Source organism: Taurulus bubalis (genome assembly GCF_910589615.1).
Source record: "Taurulus bubalis genome assembly, chromosome: 2".
NCBI lineage: Eukaryota > Metazoa > Chordata > Actinopteri > Perciformes > Cottidae > Taurulus > Taurulus bubalis.
Genome location: NC_136590.1, coordinates 11999838 through 12022596, shown reverse-complemented (window position 1 = coordinate 12022596; position 22759 = coordinate 11999838). Strand labels below are relative to the sequence as shown.

At 39.0% G+C, this 22759-nt stretch overlaps 1 protein-coding gene across 1 annotated transcript in view; it reads left to right on the top strand.

Annotated features, from left to right (window-relative positions):
* LOC306754197 (protocadherin-15-like) overlaps positions 1-22759 on the top strand; it is a gene marked incomplete at both ends in the record, with an annotated part of 129601 nt that overhangs the window by 2539 nt on the left and 104303 nt on the right. The window contains 6 exons of the mRNA XM_079238121.1: positions 9483-9497; positions 10284-10349; positions 15699-15859; positions 16420-16575; positions 19795-19914; positions 20747-20857. Coding sequence (XP_079094247.1) covers positions 9483-9497; positions 10284-10349; positions 15699-15859; positions 16420-16575; positions 19795-19914; positions 20747-20857 — 629 coding nt within the window. The remainder of the gene's footprint in view (positions 1-9482; positions 9498-10283; positions 10350-15698; positions 15860-16419; positions 16576-19794; positions 19915-20746; positions 20858-22759) is intronic.

Genomic DNA, 22759 nt, shown 5'->3' with positions numbered 1-22759 from the left:
CCACCACGTACCAAACCAAATATGTTCACCACAGGGACAAAATATGTATCTTTCATTTCTATTATTTTAATCCCATCGTGAAAAGCCAGTTAAGTTTTGTGTGAAAAAAAAATATTATTGTTTATCATATGGCAAGTCAGAATTTAAATGTATATGATATTTTACCCATTATCCAACACAGTTCCTAACCAGACGGGCTCTGTGGCTCAGGGTGTAGAGCAGGTCGTCCTTTAATCACAGGGTTGATCTATGGTTACTCTTGTTCACATGTCAAAGTGTTCTTTAGACACTGAACCCCAAGTTGCTCCCTGGCCGCTTCACAGCCGCCCAATGCTCCTATTGCTTTGGATGGGTTAAATGCAGGGGTCAAACTTCATGTATGTATGAATGTGACAATACAAAAAGGGCAAAGGTAGTGGGGCCACATTGTCATTGAGCCTAGAGGGACTTATACTTCCCTCCAGACCTGCCCTCTGTTTTTGCAATTCATATAGCGAAACAAATTACCCAGAATGTTGCAATTATAGTTTTACCATTTGGTAATATCTAGACAATTGATTGTACTTTAAAGTGTTTTCACAATGCAGTTTTTGCTATCGGGGGTTGATCTTCTGACCACGATACGTTTTGCAACAACCATTTCAACTTTCATAAATTTCAACCTCTAGATATAAAAACTGAATAATACATGACCAATCAAATGCAGTCCTATCATGTATCCGTACCGTGCAGGAGATAATACCTTTGTGAAGTCCATAATGTTCATTATCTTTGTGACTATTGATTTCCTTCTTGTATTAGACTATTACATTGTGCAGGAGTTTGTGGTGTTGTGCCAACCCCTTCAACATCTGTATGATGGAGGATGACAGTATATGTGCTCATGACGAATATGCTACACCACTAATGCCAATTGTGCCAGTGTGGTGGGCTGGTACTGCAGATTTATGGTTTATTTTATGCTTGTGTCAGCATGTGTGGGGTGTCAGTGTGTGGAGGTGGGCGGAGTTGGAGTTTTCAAGGTGATTTTAATATGTATTACTGCTTTCCTTTGTTGTTAGATGTTTCATCCGAAGTGAACGTCTCTCATATCTGTCCACGCTTCAGCCCTCCCTTCTCTACTTCCTTTGTCTTTATCCCTCTCACTGTATTTTTTTCTGTCTTTCATTTATTCTCCTGTTGAACCCCCATGTCTGAGGCAGACAGACATTTCTCTAGATTGGTATTTCTTTGCTTCTGGAACTTTTTCCCTCTCCCATTTATTGTAGTTTTTTCCACTGCATTCCCTTACTCTGCTTCACTCTCAATGTTTCTCTCCATTTCTTTCCAAAGACCGCAGCCAATTATTGCGATAAGTTAATTAACTGTACCTGTGACTCTCGTGACACATATTACACATACAGCACATACTGTATACATCACTTTTGAACATCTGTCTGTATTTTAATAGTGTTCTGTTCTCCTCAGTGCCACTTAGTAAGAAGAGTTCAGATACGACGTCAAACAAAAATAAGAAGGAAAACATAATCGAAAACAAAACAGAAGGAAAACAAAATGCTTTTAAAGAAATAGGTCAATTTTGACGCAAATTGGTTTATTTGCTTTTAGTGTCTGTTCATTAAATATGAAGCAAGAGTCAGGATGTCTAGCTTGTCATAAAGACTCTGGAAGGCAGAGGAAAAGTAAAACAAAATAATAGGCCTAATAGCACTTTTATAGTTGATGTATCTTGCTTGTTTGACATGTAGAACAGAATTGTAAAAATGACAATTTGTAGTTTTTGGGTGGAGTTACCTGTTGGAACCATTTTAATCCACCCAGCACTTCTCTGCAGCATCTCCAGCTAGCTAGCACAGGTTGCCATTTAGTATTGGTATTGTTCTCTGTGCAGACTGTAGAAATCTGGCAACCTGTTCCTTTGGGGAGCTACATATAGTCACATGCATTGCTGCAGCTATAGGATTAAACACAGGAGAGATTAGTGAGCTTTAGAGGTGTTGGTTGGTGAGTTTTTCACTTTGGAAAGAGGCCAAGTTATCTCTCTCCTCCTCCCTCTATTCTCTATGCTAAAGTCTAAATAAATCCTGGCTCAAGCTCTGCACTTAAAGGTAACTTGTGGAGTTTTATTGCAAACACTCTGTGTCCTTGAGGTCAACATCTCCCTTTGCATACCAGATTTTTAGGACTACAATTTGGGAAGTAGGTTTTTCATTCCACAGTGTAGCTTGGTAATGCTACCAGTAGTAGAGAAAAACTTAACAGGGTGTCTTTAAAGCAGAGACACAAAATTGATCTTCCCATAGATGTTTTACCCCAAATGTCAATGCATTCATTTTAAAATCTTCTTTACACCCGTATTTCTTCCAAAGCAGAGTCGCAATCCAGGCTACTCCGACAGAAAACAATGTGGATCCTCCGGATGCCGGCTACCACAATAGCATTTGGGGTTACTGGAGGGGTGTTTATGTATTTCCACCATGTGTCCTCAGAACAACTACCGTCTGATTACCACCACTACCGCTGTCAGCTGTGTTCAACCCCTCACCGGTCGGGACATACTGAGGCATAGACAGAGAGAGGGAGCGAGTCAGGATAATGGATAGTGTGTGTGCAAGCGGGTCTACAATCCGTTTTCTCCAGAGATACATCAATCTAACACAAGGTCACACTGTCTCTCCTTTTACTCCTCTCTTCACAACCCTCCATCCACCCTTTCCTCCTCTCTTCTTTCAGTCTCTCCTCCATCCACCAATCCACCATTTTTTTCTTTTTCTGTCCCCTTGATTTGTCTCCTCTCACCTCTGCGTTTTTGTCCCCTCTATACCTCCTCTGTCCTCCATGGATGAATGGATGGTTGGGGGGGTGGGGGGGTCAAAGAAGGATGGATGGATAGATGAATGCTTGATGGATGAACGGCTGGCTGGTTGGGCAGCGGAGGGAAGGGGGAGAGGAATCGGACCCCAGGGAGAGGTGCAGATTGGTGTACACGCTGATGGAAGCTCAAAAAGGACATGACACACAAGAACTTTTAGAGGGAAAACACCCTTTCTGTCAGCTCCTGTATTTCAACCCTTTTGCTACCTATCGTTCACGTTTGAAAGAAGTGTAGTATATTTTCAGAAGTACAGTTAATTTTAGTATGTGGGGTGAAAAGCATTATGGGCCGTGTTGCGGAACAGACGGGGGGCATCGGCTTGAATGAATGACATAAATTACAAGCTTGGCTTCTTGTTCTAACATTTTAATTTGCTCAGTTTTAATAACGTGCTTTTAATAAGTAAATTATCTCAAAGGGGCTCTTTGCATAGTAATTAAGTTATATCAAAAAGGCCTAATTTGTAATTAACGTACAAACCCTGTGGAATAGTATTAATAAGTACACGCCCACACATACTGTACAACACATATTGTTCACATTGTTAGGTCACTGTGATGCCATTCATTCTCAATTATTTTGTTTGTAGAGGACACATGAAACGCTTGTTTCTGCAGGTTTTGCTGCATTGTTTTAAGCTTAAAAAAGCTTTTTTTTTATTAAATGACATCTCTCTTGATGCAAGTGCATATTGCATGGCAGGCTCTTCCATCTCCCAACTTGTTATATTATCAACTTCTCTTCAGTCTTTCTCACAAGAGTGAACAGTTTCATCATAAAATGTTTACTTTGCCATTTGTTTTGAGTGTGCCACATCCAAATGCTGTGGCCATCAATCATCGGGGGAAGCAGCTTTTTCAAACTCTTCTCAGAAATCTGATCAACAAAGATGTCTCTTGAGATAATTTCCTTTTTTTTCACGTGTTGTTTCTTTTGTTTTTTTTTCACATATTATTCCAGCATATTTTTTGGGTTCACCATCACTGTGTTTTCCCATTCACAGTCTAGACTCCAGGCAAGGTAGCCAAGCGACTATTTAACATATGGTAACAAGCATGGTGCAGTCAAGTACAACTTAAACTCAAACAAGCACATTTTCCCAATATGGCACTGTGAAAAATCTGATTATAAATCTTTTTAAACTGTTTTGAAAGAAAGGGTTTGTTGGAGGGTTTTCTTACCTTGGAGGAAGCTAGACTGGCTCCTTTCCCCTGTTTCCAGTCTTTACGCTGAGCTAAATGGCTGCTGGATGTAGATTCATATTTATCTTACAGACCAGAGAGTTCTATTGATCTCTCAGCAGGACAGTGAATAACTAGTGTCCCCAAAACCATTTTAAGGTTGTTTGTTTGTTTGTTTGTTTGTTGTCTATTACTAATCATTCAGCCCATTCCGTACTGGATAAAAAAAAAACAAGAATACAGACCATTATAATCTTTAGAAGACTGCCTGCCCCACAGTGCATCGTTCACGGGCCCAAACAGAAACATCACCAGATGTAACGAGTCAATTATTTCTGTGGAAGCGGGCCAGTTCGATGGCTCTGATGCCTGAGGTATTCTTCACTGTCATTTGTGAACAAAGCCAATACTTTCTGCGTGTCCATGTCAACTGAATCTGTGCCATGGAGTTAACCTTTGCAGTTAGATTCTGGTTTTCTACCCAAATATGTGCTAACTTCTTCAGGCACTTTATTGTCCACTCTTTGTTCCATTGCTATGGTTTAGCATATTTATTATCAACATTCTACTGTTTCCAAATACATTCTCGTTAGAGGTCCACAGAGACGTCATTATCTGTATCAGTTCAACCAACACAAATATCCTTCTCCGTACCTGCATTCGGATATAAGACCAGATATGGGCATTTGTTAGTAGTATTCATTGGATGCAATTTGTGTGACTCCAGCTGCATCATCAGGTTCCAAAAATACACTCTGTCAAAGTCTTTTGTGTGAATCGATTTGAAGAAACACAACTGACGGACAGACAGTCAATCGTGGCGTTCCTATATCTATAGGTAATTAAAAAATAAAGAAATACTGCAATCAGTCATCGTCATCTTTGTTTATTGTGCGTTATTTTTTAAAATTTCTGGCAAATGAATTACACTCAAAATACAAGAGTAGGGTGGTGGAGATAAGTTCTGTAACCATTACTGCATATGCACTATGATTAAAGAGCAGCTGGATTATTATAATGTATTATTATTAACTTGATATAAATATTGCATTTTTAAGCGTCACAGTTATCGGCAACAATGGCATATTGTTGTATACTATTATGTTATTAAAATTATTAGTATTATTCTATATTATTTTAGAATTCACACTTATTCCATTTCTTGCAGAGAGTGGAGAATATAAATATCACTGTCATGTCCGTTCAAGTTAAAGCCTGTATCTAATGAGCTTAGCTTAGCGCGAAGACTAGAAATAGAGGGAAACTAGCTCTGACTCGTAGTGACTCATTTCACATATCCAATGGATCCTGGCTTAATACACACACAGACACACAAACTGTTGCCCAGGTGCCCCGCTGAGTCACAGTCTCAGCATATATATTTTATGGTAACTCTAGCATGTGTGAGTGTGTGAGTGCAAACCGGCATATGGGTAAAGTGTCAACTGTGTAAAGTGGTGTGAACGTGCACATGGAGTGTGTCATGAGGACATGTTTCCTAAGCAACGTGTGTGTGTGTGTGTGTGTGTGTGTGTGTGTGTGTGTGTGTGTGTGTGTGATCATGGAGACAGTTGCTGTGGGTGTGCTGAACAACATTAGCTGTTTTAAACTAGCTCAAGCCTGTTTTGACTCTCGGGCGATTTCTGTGGTCTTCATCTACAGTCACTTCTCCCCCTCTTCTTTCTAAGTCAACTTTGTTCTTCATAGGTTTTTTTTTTTCTGCCACCCTTTGCAACTCGTACCTGCTTATTTCACCTGCCAAAGTTATAATTTGTACATAAGAAAGATATTGATCGAAACATTAGATAAAGAGTAGGAGGATGGATGATAAATCTGAACATTTCTCGTTGACCGCCTGTAATATTGTTTGAACGGAGAGAGGTGTATATCAAAGTCTTTCTTTTTTATATATTTTTTTTATGTGGTCCACACTTTGAACGCTCAACCTCCCCTTTCCTTCACGCAGCTCTCCATGGAACTTTTTTCATCAGCTTGACAGAAACCTGGCATAAATGGATTCATTCACTTGCTGATGCACAGAGTCATTTTAGAGATTATTTTAAGAGAGGAGAGCAGCAAGTGAGCACGTATCAAAGATAATTGAGTGCTTACAGGAAGACAAGTACACAACGAGGGAAGAAATGTACAAGTAAACATTTGAGGTTTAGCATAAGTGGACACTTAGGGGGGTAAGTACCATCATACAAGAGGATGCTAACTGTGCTATAGGAGGCCCTCCTCATACAAACAAGTACACTCTTGTGAGGAAATATATCTGTGACTTATGTGAAAAGGGAGCGGTCATTTGCATTTCTATGCAATTGAATCAACCTTGAGTTAACGTAACTGTCATGCATAGAACAAGTAAAAGTATGATTACATTTAAGTCATGCTAAAGATTTGTGGCAAGGTCATTGATTTCAACTTCAATACATGCATGGATTTGTTTTAATCATGGTTTCACTTGAAAGAAGTAACAACAAGTTATTTAAATTGGTCGCAGACAGAGAGACTTTAAATGAGCATTACCTAACCGTTCCGGGTATATAGATTTTATAAAAATTCAGCTCATCTCACTTTGAAATCTCATCGTGTTCATATGTCACTTTAAGTTACAACCCAGACTGTTTACTGTTTCATCCCATTTAATTTTTATTATTTGAGGGGGGAAGCAGTCTGACAGGTAGGGAGAGGGAGGCAGATGAGAAGAGACAGCGGAGGGAAGAAACAGAGGGGAGAGAACAAGACATAGATGCCCCGTAGAGAACAAATGACTGGTTAGTAATAAATGAGGGGCATCAGCTTACACTGAAGGATAAAAAGGCAGTCAAGCAGAGGATACACATCTGTCATCTGCTGTTCACACACACACACACACACACACACACACACACACACACACACACACACACACACACACACACACACACACACACACACACACACACACACACACACACGCCAGCTGGTAGACTGCAATGTAACTAGTGGCTATTGTTCCATGGCTCACGCATCTATCTGGATTGCTAAACTGAGATGCACCCATAGAATAGCTTCAAAAGGGTGACGGGGTAAAATCCTCGCTCACCACCACAGAGACCTTGGATGGCGGGGGAAGGCAGCAGCAATGGGGCCGTGTACAGTATGTGGCTGGAAAGCCAATAAGGGTTCACGTTGGTCGGCGCTCCTGCACCGAGAGGTGGAAAAAAAAAAAAGTACAGCATGAACCTCACGCACATTAAGCTTTAAAAAGAAGCAGCTGGCGCAAACCCGTCTCTTAAAAAGTAGTGTTCATACGTAACTAATATGTTTCTTACATAGAATTATGCTGGAATGTATCTGCAAAATGTTCCTATTGTCAATTTGTTTTTCAAACATTATACAATGCAGGAAAATAAAGTATTATTAGCATATGTATAATGTAATGTAATGTTTTGACACTTGGTCTGAGAGAGATTTTTTTTTAAAGAAGGAAAATATCCTTTTTTTTGTTGTTGTCGATGAGTACAACCACAACACTTTCATAATGGGCACTAAAAGCCTGGCTTTCTCAAAATATGTACCAAGCAGCAGCTCTATATATGACTACTTAACACATTATATTAGCATTATGTTCATCTGTGCAAAAACAGCAATGTAAAACGGTCAATTTGTGGTTTTAGAGGTAGGTACATGGGTTCACTATTTCTTAAAAACAACAGTTTATCCATCAGCTCAGCACTTCTGTGCAGCTCCTTGCTTGCAGGCGACCTCGCTGTTTCAACAAAACTCTAGGAGGTCACTTTGCCGGGCAAATATTGACCGAGAACCACACATTGTTTTGTGTTGTTTTCTCATCACACCCTGAAAAATATTCAATGTATTTTCCAAAAAATATAAATTATTCTTTCGATATTTACCCAAAACCACAATCTACTCTAGCCAACATTTATTATTCTAAACCCATCCACATGTGGGAGACCAACACAAACCTCAGTCTTTGGTGTCACAGCTCAGTGATTTGTTCTCCCAACCATCCACTTAAACCTCTTCACTGTGAACTTTGGTGCAAGTTCAATTCTTACACTTACTGGATTGGAAAAAAAACAACTTCATATTAAAAGGTAATTGTAGCAGAAATTAAGTTGTATTCTATATGTATTTCGCAAAAGCAAATGACAAGACTATAAAAGTATTTTGCCTCAGATAAAGCGCTGACTAGCAAAACACATCGTTAGCTAGAGCATCGTTAGGTTGCTAACAGGTTAACAGGAACAATAGCTGCAGTGCATGGCAAATTAGGAGGAAAATGGGGGTTGTAAATAAAGATTATGAAGTATAAGAGTGTAGGTCCAGTTTGAACTTTACTTGTCATGTTGCCAGAAAAAAAAATATCATCTCAGAATGCTACCTCGAACAAATTCATAACAAATAATATAATCACCTAAAACTAAGAATTGCGTTTTTGTTATAATAGCTTGAGCCCCTCATACGGTCGCTGTCCCATTGCCACGTCTCTACGGTAGCCCAAAACAGAGACACCAAACATTGGCTCGAGAGAGGCCTTTTTGCATTCGTACATTACCTGAAGGTCTACATACGTAAGGGCTGGCCAGCTGCAAACTGCAACCTCACCTTTTAGATGCCTCTTAATCCTCAACACTGCTCCTTTAAATCAGCACCACTGTTATCCAAGAAAAACCTTTCCTCTTTTTCTCACAATGACAAATTGGACTGTTTAATCTATATTTGGGGACACTCAATATAGTCTCCCATATCAAGATACATTACCAATGAATCCTGAGATAATCCGTGCTTTCACGCAGCTGTAATGTTTAATTGTGGAGGGGAGGAGAGACAGAGTGAGAGAGAGTGAGAGAGAGAGGGAGAGAGAGATCATTGTTCCATGAAGTCTATTTTCTAGGTGAGCAGATATCCGTCTTCCAGCCTCCCTGTGGGATTTCTTCCCCATCCAATCTCAAGAGCTGAACAATAATGTTACCCTGTCTTGTGAATGTGGGTGTTCTTGTATTTTCTGTATACTTGTGAGGACATAGGGATAAAGAAGAATCGTTGTGCTGTTTCTCCCCCACTGAATTGGACCATTTTAAGCCTTTAGTAGTAATACAATAAGAGTGCATGGTGGCTGTGAATTGGAGCTTATATAGACAAGCACATCATGTGTATACTTTAATGCAAACACGCACACCTCTCAGCACACTATTTATTTGCTTTTACTTTATTTCGTTTGTGTTTTTCAAAACATCACACCCTCTCACTGCATGTCAAATTTGAGTCGCCTCTTCTTTTTTTTTGCTTTGCCCTGAAGGTTAATTCTTATCTTTCATGATATTTTCTCTTCTGCTTTCCTCCCTTGCTATCCTCCTCTTGGCTGCTGTCTTCCTCCTCCTCTTCTCTCCTTCCTGGTGGGATGTCTCAAACTGCAGACTGGCAATATGAGGGTAAGAACTATCTCCTCTTTCTTCATCTGGTAACTGTGTTCAGTCACCGTTCTGGTTTATTAACCCCTGCTAACCCTGAAGAGATGCTGCAGGGGGGTTACTTTGCTCATTACTGGTGGGCATTAGTCTCCCCCACTGTCACGTCTTGTCTCCTTTACTCCTTTTTCTACCAAATTCACTGCAATCATCCTCACACTTCCTTTGCTCCTTTCTTAATCAACCCATTTCCTCTCATCGTAGAGAGTAGAATGCCATAGATACTATCTACAGTACCAGGTGTTTAATTTATCCATTATGTTTAAATATATATTGCTGTTGTCCCTACAGGGTATTTTAGTAATTTCTTCATTTACTTTTTTTATTTGTGTTTGTCTCCATCTCTAAAAGAAGTGTCTCCCTGTTCATCACCATTTTCTTCGATGCAGACTCCATTTTATCCCCTCTTTTTTCCCTCCCCTCTGCTAACCCCTTACACCTCAATCCTTTTCTCTGTTCAGTCCCTTGCTGTTGCCACTCCTAACCACACTCTCGCTGATATGAGCACTGGGCTCTGCAGAGTCCAATTCCCTTTCAAAGAGAGACACTTCTGACAGAGTGATTGCAGCAGCCACTTACTTTTAAAGGAGACAACTTGCAAACCCGTTTAAAGCATTCATCAAGCATAATCATTCATATATGCTTCACAATTTAGTTTTTACACGTCAAGCTTTTTTACAATGGATTTAAAGAAGCAAAACATTTCAAGGTAGCAATGTTAACTCTAAATGTTTTTTTTCATCCTCCCAGAATGTAAACTATCCCGGTCGGGTCCACCTGCTACCATTGTTGCCATAGATGAAGAAAGCCCCAACGGTAAAGTATTCAGCGGTTTTACTTACTTCTTCATTCAATGCTGGAAAGTGGATTTTAATAGAACTGTGTAACTCGAGGTGTGACAAGGGAACACTTTTGTAAGGATTTAAGACAATCATCGCTTCTTGCCGTAAATGAAACAAACACTGTTGGATGATTTTGACCTTTCATTCGGTGTTGATTGGCATGGCATGTAACCTGCACTCATTCATATCCATTAGGTCTGTGCCAACTGTTTGGTGGTTGGATCCCTGTCCCAGGAGATAAGACATTAGGTCATTTAATTTGAGCTAAATCACTGTGTACGAGCATAAACAACAACGAGATAGGAGCAGCGTTCTATGAGTGCACACGGTCACAGAATCCTAAATGTGAAGACACAGCCAGTAGCCAGTTAGCTTAGCTTTAGCCTAAAGACTGGAAACAGGGGGAAAGAACTAGCCTGGCTCGTTCCAAAGTAGTCCCATACACAATGTAAAAGCCATATTTTTTTTTTCAAGGGATTAAACAAACAAGATAATAGCATGTTAGTTAGCAACTGAATCTTTGAGTTAAAAAACAGCAATAAAGAAATGCTATTATCAGATGCTGAGCATTATTTGAGTAGGACCCCTAAATTGAAAGTTTGATACAAATAGCTATTTTCTCTTCTCTTCACTGCAACCTAAACAGACACCTTTTATCTGAATACCAAAGGACATATCTTCAGTGTATTTTTTTCTCCAGAGTTAGTTTAAACTTTTGAAGACTTCCTTAGTTAATTGGTGTCTCCTGGTTGGATGGATCTTCCATTTCCACGGTTTAGAATATAAACAAACACAGACCCTACTCACTGTCAGTGTGCAGTGTGCAGACTTGGGTGGTTGTATATAAACATCCATTTTGGGAAGTTTAGAGAAGGTTTTTCGTGGAGGGGGTCACAATTTATAGTAATTGATGAGTTTAATCGTTACCTCAGTCACAAGTAAATTAAAGCCATTAAATATTGCACTAAGGTGAAATGTACACAGACAAGTTGGTCTGTGGGGTTGAATCACCCTCTTATCTCCAGCCTGTAGATTCATGTTCAGCAACAGAAACCATAATGTTTGCCATGTCTGCATTTCAACAAAGTTTAAAATTGTGAGAACTGACCGCTGTAATCCTAACTGACATATGAGAAGATTAGTAAAGCAACATCAGACAGAGAGGAGAGCCGCGCCTTCCATCTACCCAGCTGACATGCCTGTATCTGTTAATGTCTTAATGCATCCTATTAAGCTATCCATCCCCTTATTTCTCCTGCTTGCCATGTTTAATGGTTATGCATATCAGCCTGGGATGTGTAGACCTGTCACACACACATATATATATATATATATATATATATATATATATATATATATATATATATATATATATATATATATATATATTTAGATGCAACATGCATTCTATTTTATGCAATTTTGCAACGCCCCCTCACTTTGAAGCAGGTTTGAACCTGTAAACTCTTTTACCATTAAAACTACAGCGTATGTTGTGTTTTAGATGTGGGAGAGACACAAACGTTCTTAAAAAAAAAGAAGAAGAAAAGAGCAACGACTTATGTAAGCAGTGAATGCTATGTCTGGCATTTCAAAATATTTAAAGAAATAATGAAAATAATACATTATCATGACATTTGTCATTTGGGCTTTACTGAAATCTAATATAAAATATAAAATGCTGTAAATTATTAATACACTAACCAGGTACAACCTGTGCTTGTCAGAGGTCCGGGCTGCTGTTAAACTTTGTTCTGTGAACATTTACTCGGAGAAGCATATCGACATGTTCACCTCGTCTTTTCACACAAACATTAAACAGATTTATATTGTTCAGGGAAATTTAAGTGAGTAAATCAAACACACAGTGACAGTGAGGGGGCAAAACACACCCAGTGAAAATTATGCTCTTGCATTGACACAGTTCATTCAGCGCGCAAAATAGTTTTCAAAGCTTTGTTTCAATTCAAGACATAATGGGAGTTCAGATTGGTTCAGGGAGATATAAGGTTTGACTTGCATGATTGAGCATGTGTGACAATAACACACTTTTCAATATATTTAGTTGATTTAATTGAGTGTTTTGCAGTGAAATGATGATAAAACCACCAGCAGTTACAATGTGAGCTCACACATGCGTGTATATGTGTGCATGTGTGTTTGTCTCTGCATGCTATCGCTAAACAGCAATGTGTACATTGTGTTGTTTGTCTGTCTTTGTGCTAATCTTCCTAACAGGGCTGTCGCAAAGTTATTTAGTATTGAAACGCCTTGTATGCATAGTGCTGTGTGCTGCTGCGTGGCTGTGCAATAATGTTAGGATTTAATAGAGAATCTCGCTTTAGGGTGATTATCTTTAGTTATTGTGTTCGAGAGAGAGAGAGAGAGAGAGAGAGAGAGAGAGAGAGAGAGAGAGAGAGACTCGAGGAAAGAAAAAAGGCGGAGGCACGGAGAGGAACAAGATACAAGTTAGGGTTTTTTTTTCCTCACGGAAATGTCAAAAAAGAAGATAATATTGAAAGATTCTAATAATATAAAGTAAAAGGGTGATTATGAGTGGATCGATGTGGGCAGACACACATACGTACATGCACAGAAGCACACAGAGAGACATCAGTATCTTCACAGAGGTCTTCACAATATACACAATCACATATTCCATTTATCATTTAGCAGATGATACAGGCTCCATCAGCATACGAAATTGCATGTAATGGTGTACAATCATCTTCGCTTACTGCTCTAACATTATTAATGTGCTGCTGTAAATATACTCCGCTTTGCTGATCTAGCTTGACCACTGATGATGGGGTCCTAAAGCCAAATACATTCTTTATTATTCTGTACGTAGATAGAAAAGCATCCCAGCTGCTTTTTCCAGCAGCAAAATATATCTGCATTTCACTCCATGGTATGGTTACGGCCAGACCCGGCGCTATGGGCGGGCCTTGGGGGGCCGGGCCCGCCATCGGACTCGGCTGGGCCGGTTCTCTTCTTGTATTTTCAACAGTGGCCGTAAGTTACGGCCACTGTTGAAAATACAAAAATACATAATATTCATCATCAGGTGGATGAGGCGATTACTTTTCAGTTCACGGCTCGTACCTGTCGCCACATTCAGTTAAGCTAATGTCCTGTACAAATTATATTAATGTGCCGCCACAATGCTCATTTTCGCGATATTTCCTCCTAATATTCTCTTTACTATTTATTCCTCTCAGCTTCTCATTCAACCCAATCTTTCTCGCCTCACTTTCCTCTGCTATCTCTCTCGTTCCTCTCGCTCTCTAATTGCTCTTTGTGCTTCTTGTTCTCGGACAGCTCCTTCTCTTTGCTCTCTGTCTCCGCTCAGTGCTTTATGCCGTTCTGTCCGCTGTAACACACGGGTCAATTAAATATGCTGCTGCTGAGTGCAGCATGCAGTCACACATCCCATGAAGTAAGGTCACTGAGAAAAGAGCCCATTTCTATTATCAGGTCTATGGAATTTAATTAGTCACACAAGGTATTGGTGCTATCTGTCTCTTTCTTCTTAATTTTGTACTCATTTTGCAAGACAGAAGCAGAGAAAAGCGAGAAATAGCCACAATATGGCAAGGAATTAAGCTCCTCTAATGAATTCCATTTTCTATCCCATTTCTCATATAAAGAAACCAATTTCATTATATTTCCCCGTTTATTTAACATCAGCGAATTGCAGCAAGGCATTTGACAGCGTTTCCATGGTAGCACAAAAGGCCATGACCCAAATTTATGTCTAGCAGATCAGATATGAGATCGTTCAGTGTGTGTGGCTGTGTGTGTGTGTGTGTGTTTATGTAGTTGTATTTGTGCCGATATGTGTGTGTGTGCAAAGTGTCCGTTAAAGGCGAGACGCTGAGTGAAATTCTTTACTATTTCTTTTGCTCTTTCTCTACTTAATCTAATGTTGTATGTTCACACACACACACACACACACACACACACACACACACACACACACACACACACACACACACACACATATGAGGGGCCGTTTAGGCCATAACTATTGAGATACTCTCACACATACTAATGAAACACTAACGTACATATCTTTGTAATCATATGCAAGACATTCAGTTATGAATGTATAAGTGTTCAACAATAGTGTTTTATATATGAGCGTGGATAGGTTTACAGAGTATGTATGTATTTGTAAGTGTTTCAGTAGTGAGTGTAAGAGCGTTTCATTAGTATGTGTGAGAGTGTCTCAGTAGTGAGTGTGAGAGTGTTTCAATAGTTGTGGCCTAAACGACCCCTCATAGTTTTGTGCTCAGACACAAAACATTTTTTATTTTATTTTTTATTAATAATGCAGTGTGTCTGGCCTGGTAATGAGTCTCTACCACCCATTAAAGCTGTACAGAGTCAAGTGGTTAAATTGCTTTAAAAAATAAAAAATCTTTCTTCCTCACATATTTTTGGATATTTTTCTTCTGTCATAATATTCCCATTCAATTTTCAAAATGATAGTGGACATGAAACTGATTAAATACATGAATGAACACATGAAAGAAGAACATAAATACTTCACAGGGAAATCCAGCAAAGAATTTGAGAAGTTTGGCAACAGGGCTCAGTTTTCATTGACTCTATCAGTCAGCAATGAAGTCCAGATGTTTCCTATTTAACACAGATGCCTTTTTTCTTCTTCTCGTGAAGCGGAGCTTCTTTGACCCGTTGCTCTTCTCTGCTAAACCGTCTCCTGGCTTGGCGTTGATCGAGAGATAGTATGCAGCAGACAGTTTCCATTCAAATCATGTTTCTCTCTCTCTCTCTCTCTCTCTCTTCAATCATTCCTAAAAAGTGGCTTTATTGCCACAGTTGATGAATTGAGTTTCCGTCCGTCTGTACTATCGGTCTCATCAAAGGGTTTATTTTTCATGATGTCTCTTTATCTGAAATGGTCAATTTATGTTGTGTTCCAGTTGGTCTTAAGTACTCCAGGTTCTGGTTTTGACAAGCAGAACAGAGTAGCCCCCATATCTGGTCAGCCTTCATTCAATTTTAATTCAACATGCTCTTTACTCTGTCTCTTTCTCTCTTACTGCTTGTGTGCATCTCCATCTCTTCCCTCTTGACTTTGGCTACAACCTACATGCCATTTTAAGGCATATACTGTGATTAGTTCAGAACATCAGCAGAGTGTTCTCTTTGTGCTGCTTCCCTTTCTTCACTAATACAATTAGATTCAAGCCTATATCTCTGCAGAAGTTATTCAAATCTACTTCCAAGAACTCTGGACTTTGTGTGTCTCTCTTGAGCTGGTAGGTTAAAGCGAGTGCTTTTATTGTATCCCCAGGAACATTATTGGTGGAAAACATGCAGATAAATGGCGTGGCTGAGGGCCCGGGCCGCACCATCGCTCTGTCGCTACGGGATAACCACGACTACTGGGTGATCCTGGACCCTTCCAAACAAGCCCTTTACCTCAACAGCACCGGGCGTGTTCTGGATAGAGATGTAAGGCTAATTTTTGTTTTGTTTTGCCTTCTGAAAAGATGTTTGTCCTGTTCAATTGTTATTTAAAAGTGTCTTAACTTGCATGAACATTTTTGCTCCTCGGGGTTTGGCCCCTAATTGTCAGATAGATTGAAATCTTAATGAATCTGTTTTGTCACACAATCTCACAGGTACTTTTTCCAGGTATACACCTCAAATTAAGAGCTAATGTAATGTTATTTCAGCAGATGGGGACCGCTGCTTAGTTTAGTCTAGTTTTTATTTTACACTCGATAAATGCAGCAGAAGCTAATTTTCATGGCTCACTTATTCCAACGTTCACTATTTTGAAAAACTCAAAAAGTTTTGGCTTCAGCTGAACTGAAAAACAACCAGCATCCTGCTGTTTCGCTCCATGAAATAATTCATCTGATGTTTTTTTTAAAGTCTGATTTAGCACAAAAAAATAAATACAAGAGGATGGCAGTCTTCTGTGCAATTGTTTTATTTATTTTTTGGTCAATTATTCATTGCTATTTTACAATTGTAGTTTATCTTTTCGTCTGCTTTCTCTTTTCCAGCCGCCCTCGTATATTCAGTCCATTGTGGTTCAGGTTCAGTGCACCAACGAGCTGGTCGGCACGGTGATTTTACATGAAGTCCGCATCGTTGTCCGAGACCGCAACGACAATGCGCCGCATTTCCAACAGCCAAGATACTACGTTGCCGTCAGTGAGGTAAAACACACACACACACACACACACACACACACACACACACACACACACACACACACACACACACACACACACACACACACACACAGTGAAGGTTTCAGATGTAAAAACATACACAATCTCACAGAGATGTAGCAAAGTAAAAAAAACACAATAAAGTGTAATAAAATAAAGCGGTATAATACACAGCACGAGCAGTGTCTTGTACCAAGCTTTTCCCATGATGCTCTGGGGGTCATGTGTCTAACAATGCCACTTTAGGAGGCGGCATTGACCTTCACTCAGATAATGTAGCCCTGCATGCACATACTGCAATGCATTTTGAATAAAAACATCTCCCCCAAATAGTCTTGTACATTGCATTTTGCTGTCACACTAATGTTGAAGGGCAGAACCGTGAGCAGGAAAAAAGCGTAGAGCAAAGGATCTAAATCTTTTATTCTCAGGCTTCCAGAAAAGTCTTTAAGATGCCAGTCCCAAAGTTAGTGTGTCATCCAGAGTATAGGGAGTAGAATTTAACCAGAGGAGGAACAGACTGAAAGCTGGACAAGGGTACGTGTAGCCTGCTGCCAGCGTGGACCTCGGCAGACCTAGTAGAACATCTCATTATACAGTATTCCACAGCCTGTCCAACTCAATCTGTCTTCTCCACCTCTTTTTCTCTCTCTTGGCCTCTCTTCTCTGTTTTTGCAGCTCCCCACACTCCCTCACTTCCATGCGCCCTCACCACTCCCAGCTCTTCATTATGTCACCTTTTCTCAACCTACCCACCTTTCCTCTGCCACACTCTATATATTTCTGGTTGTCTCTCCTCCTCCTCTTCCTCCTCCGCCTCCTCCTCCTCCTCCTCCTTCTCCTCCGCCCCACCACCTCTCACAGCACTCCAGTTTCTCATTACTCCTAAGAAAATAATTCCCTCCGTTCACTTCAACGACCACCGTACAATTTAAGAGATGCATCGTAAAAAACTCTAAAATATGATTCCTGTGCCAACCTAAGGTAAATGTGGTCAGTTTGGTGGTAATAATAAAAAGAAAAATGAATTAATTTATTCTGATGTGGGCAATAATTAAGATTTGAGTGCAAGTCTGTTTATTAGTCCGACAGCTATATGTAATTCACTTTAGTTTGCCCCCAGATAGCCGACCACCGAATGCAGTAAATGTAATATTGAGAGAGAATCAGGAGTTACATCCAGCTTTATCATTATGCCTGCTTTTACTTGTCTATTACTAGCGGTTGTTGAGTGCAAGAAATTGAGAAAAGTGAAAGATTAAGGCACACAGAGAGGCAATGTGTTTATTTATAAGAACGTCTAGGACACAGTTTATGAGCTCGCCGTGAAAGTTTCCGGGTACAAGGTGATCCTTGTGGCTGATTTCATGAGTTGGCACTGGTGTCGGAGTCTGGAGTTGTTTCATTAGAGCCGTATCCGCGAGTGGCAAAGTGACAGCATGAGACCTTCTGAAGACCATTGTGTGATCAGTGGGAGGCAGAGATAACCCTGTTGAGGGAAATGATGTAACAAATCATTGGTGCAGCAGCTTAATTAAACTTAATCTCAAATGTTTTGCGTGCAGTCTGGAGATTAGACTTCTGTTTTGACACATAATCACAGATCCTAAGGCGCCTGGCTAAAAAAAAATACAGCATGGCAATTTATGGCTGGCAAAGTTCTTCCTTTCATGTGCTGTGGCAAGTGTTCAACTTTCAGGTTAAGAATTTCTTTTAGAAAATTCAATTGAATACCCGTCAAAATATCTAGTTTCTCTTTCCTAGACTAGAAAGTTAACTTTTAAGCACAAAAGTAAAACCTCAATACTTGTACTGGCACACAAATATGGACCAATATGAGACCAATATGGCTTTTATTAAGAGCTTGTATGTATGTTATAGGCTTCTAATCACACATCATGTACAGTAGGTATACAATGCCCTGCAAAGTACTGGCCAAAGGATATCATAGTTGTTTAGATTATCTGAATATTTAATAATATTTTTACCATTTTTGCAAAGAAAACCAAAAGCAGTAAATAATATATATGAATAATTCTACACATTTTTGAGACAATTTCAGACACACTATCTGTCTGCAGCTACCATAACATGTTTCACATCATTAAACAACTAGAATTGTGTTCTGCTGCTGCTGTTGTTGCCATTCAATACTGTACATGCCATCTCAATCTGACTAAAAGTCACAATGTTACGCCAGCTGTTGAAATATCATGTGTTGCAAAATAGCTAATGTTACAGTAGCTGACTCAAACATCTGTATATCCTCATGATGCTTGTTCTCTGTAGCTCTGTGGTTAGCTACTAAAAGAAACTGTTAAGCATGGAAAAGTCTTCATGTTGTACCTTAAAATGAGCATTGATGTGATGAAAAATGCAAATTGAATAGCTCTTGGCATTAAAACAATGTTCAACAGCCACCACTGTATTTTTTGCTCAGCTCCTCTGTCTAGTCTCAGTGTTTTGTTTGTTTGTGTCGTTTGAGTGAGTTTATTTGGATGAAGAATGTCTTTGGACTACAGTCAGATTTGGCTCAACATTTTAGGTCTGATATCTAAAATCTGATAGATCATATTGTTTTTCTCAGTGAGTATTTATGGTTCTAACCTCTTTCTGTTTTTATTATAACTTTATTTCACTGAAATTAAACCCCAAAAAATAAAGATAATGTCTCGTGAGACAACACTCTTAACATACACCATACATTATTTTATTTCACCCTTTTATCTAAAAACTTCAATTTGTTGGTCCAATGAGGAGTGGCAAGCATTCACAGTAGTGACAGAGATAAAGACTGAGGCACAGACAGACATGAGGTTAGACAAGCATTGCTGCCTGTGTTTCATTTTATTTCCAAAGCAAATGAAAGCACACAAACATTTACAAGCCGAGCTTCCTTCTCAAGCCCCATTTGAGCACAATAAACATAAAGCTGCAAATCATTTTCTGTTTGTTTTGTCGAGACAGTGGGGTATCAAGATCCCTCATGGCCAGACTCATGTGAAGAGTGTTTTAATGCGCCCCTCCCTTATCTCTGCCACATGCAGGCAGTAGATGTCAGCAAGGCGAGACACAACAGTACAGGAAAGAAGCTGTTCGGTGTCAGTGGTACAGAGGATGAAAGCGTTTAAGTGTTTGACATCATGTAGTGTGAGCTTGGAGAAAAAGATGCTGATATTATACCTCTCTGTGGTGTGTTTTCAGCTGACGCCAGTGGGTACCACCATCTTCTCTGGTTTCTGGGGGAGTAATGGGGCCAAAGACATAGATGACGGTCCCAATGGACAGATAGAGTACACCATCCAGTACAACCCGAAAGACCCGGTAGGTCATCCATCTGCATGCCGAACTCTTCAAAGCTTGAAGTGGCTAGATTCTAAACTCATTATTCAGGCTGTTGGTTATGCAATTGCTATGGCAATAATAAGGATAATAACAATATGGGTTTTTAAAAAAATACTTGAAAACCCAATAATGAAACGCATAATAGTCAAGCTTATTAATCAATAATAAAACATGTATAATTGTGTTTATGAATTGCATACTAATGAGTTACTGATTCGTGTTCATGTTGGAACAGTGCTTTATAAATGATGGATTAAGTGTTTACTCATGCTTAACTAATGCTAAATAGCATATAGTTATTACATATATAGGTGCTACCAAATACTTGACTCCAAATTGATCATTTGTATATCAATTACTCTCCCCGTATTACCTTGAATTTGTGAAGAAAATGTTGTTTTTCTCGCATGCCTCCAATGTGAAAAATAATTCAAAACCTGAGAAAATGATTGATGAATTGAAGTACTAAAAAACGTGTGCAGTACAATTGTACTATTTTACACACTTTTGTATAAACAGTCTCACGCTTGATTAGGCGAGCTACTTTAAAGTGTTTTAAATAAGTTGTGAGATTTGTAAACAAATAACATAAACAAGAGCAAAATAGAGCAAAAATATTACAAATTAATAATTAAATTAAAACTAAACTTAGTTTGAGAGAACCTCTTTTTTTATTTCAAATGCCCAATTTACTTTTTTCATAATGCCATTTTCCTCAATAAGACACAATTCCATGCCACTTCATAACTGTTGTTTCATTAACTGTTGACTCAGTGAGTGACTCACTATGCTTGTAATGTTTGTGTTTCAGACAACCAACAGAACGTTTGACATCCCTCTGACACTGTTTGGCTCTGTAGTTCTCAAAGAAAGACTCAACTATGAGGAGATAACACGGTACCTGGTCATCATACAGGCAAATGTAAGTCTTTAAAATATATATATATATTGCTTCCACTTCTCTGTGTAGATATCAAGAAAGCAAGCAAAGGGAGACAGCAAGCTAACATGGTTCTGTAGGGATGTTCCTGACAACTAATTGTACATTTCTTTCAAAAGTGGTTCATCATTTTCTTTCCCCAGTGACAGAAATATGAACAAAATGAAACCCTGCAATGGAGACAGAGTTTGAATGTATACAGATTTAAAAATACTGTCACAGTTAATACAGTAGCTGTGGAGGCTGTTATTTTATCAATTGTTGCTTGAAATTAACTGCTGTTCTGGCTATGAAAGGCGCTTCGCAAAAACATGAAAAGTGAGCGAAGCGTCATGTTTTGAAGAGATTATTTCCTGGCGGAGACCTCCATTTTTGTTGTGGCTTTCTAATGATTGACACTGAGGAGAACATAGCGTACTGCAGATATATAGAAACAATCAATGCACATGTAATAGTAATTAACATAAGTAAGGTTGTATGCTTTTTGAAGCAACTGGAAAACAAAACAAGTTTGATGGCATAAAACTATGCTGCCTCAGATAAAGACAACACCAACAAAGGATCTAGAATATTTGCACACATTTTAAATAGTGGATATATCGTTAGAGGTTTAGGGTGGAGATGTGATTGTGGTTGCATTGATTATTCAATTTTAGAGAGTTTGAGTTTCCCATTGATTCTCTGTGTTGACTGTTTTGTTCTGAGCTTTACGAAATATAAATCATAACAATGTTTGTGTATATCTTAATTATCTTTAAATAGCAGTTATATTGAACATTGAGATAAATCGGCCTGTTTCCTGAGAATTTGTATTTGTATGTAATTGGATGGCAGATAAACCACCAACAGCAGATCAACAAGTAATCATTGCCACTGGAATAAGAAATGTGTTCACAAACGAGTGATTACACATGAATGCCTAAGCAGAAATAAAAGTTTTATGAATAACCTTTCTCTCATTGTCTAGCCGCTAGTTGTATTGGTAGTTTATGGGGGCCTCACTGAAGCCCCGCTATTTCAGCTTTAGTTCTCATGAAGGTCTTCTTTAGAAAAATTAAAAACGTAATAGTGTGCATCTAAATTACTTATTTTGCATTCATGCATATATGTATGCATCAAGGTCATACATTTTGGTGTGGGGTTTTTCAAAGGCTTGAAACCTTTACACAATACAAACATTTCCACGGGAGTGTATTACAAGGATAATGTGTTTTGTGAATATGGTGCTACACAGTGTACCATTCATTCAGATAGCATTTAAAAACTGGCTATATTTTCTTGTTTGCATACGCCTTTTTGTCATGTTTTTTTGTTTCGAAGTCTTAAAGTCCCACTGAAACGAATGTTAGAGTATCTTTAGCCTCTGTGAGTATTTCCCAGTGAAATGGCATATTTGAGCAGTATGTAATTACGCACAGGATTTAATTAAAATCCTTTGCGTTTGATTGGACTGCTAAAAGGAAGAATGTTGAGGCTCTCAGAGGAAATAATCCTACAGAGGGGAAACACTTTTTATGGGCAAAGCAGCAGTGGACAGAGATGGTTTAGACTTTGGTTTAAGTACTTTATCTGTTTTGTCTCATCTAAGTTATATTCTTCAATGAATCCAGATTTGTGGTGAGCCGTATTCAATTCTTTAAAAAGTTTACGACCATTCAGTGAATAGCTACGAACAGGAGTGAGAGCCGGAGGGCAATTGTGTATCTTTTATATTGTATTGATAATTAAAATACTTGAATTATGTTTATTTAATCTATTGTTCAAATGCCTTGTACTAGCGCTTCCCGACATGTCTGTCCAATTAATATCCTTCAATGGAGGTAAGTTAAGTATTCACCAGCTGTTTAGGGCGTGCACTGCAGCTTTGTTGATTTATTTCTTCTG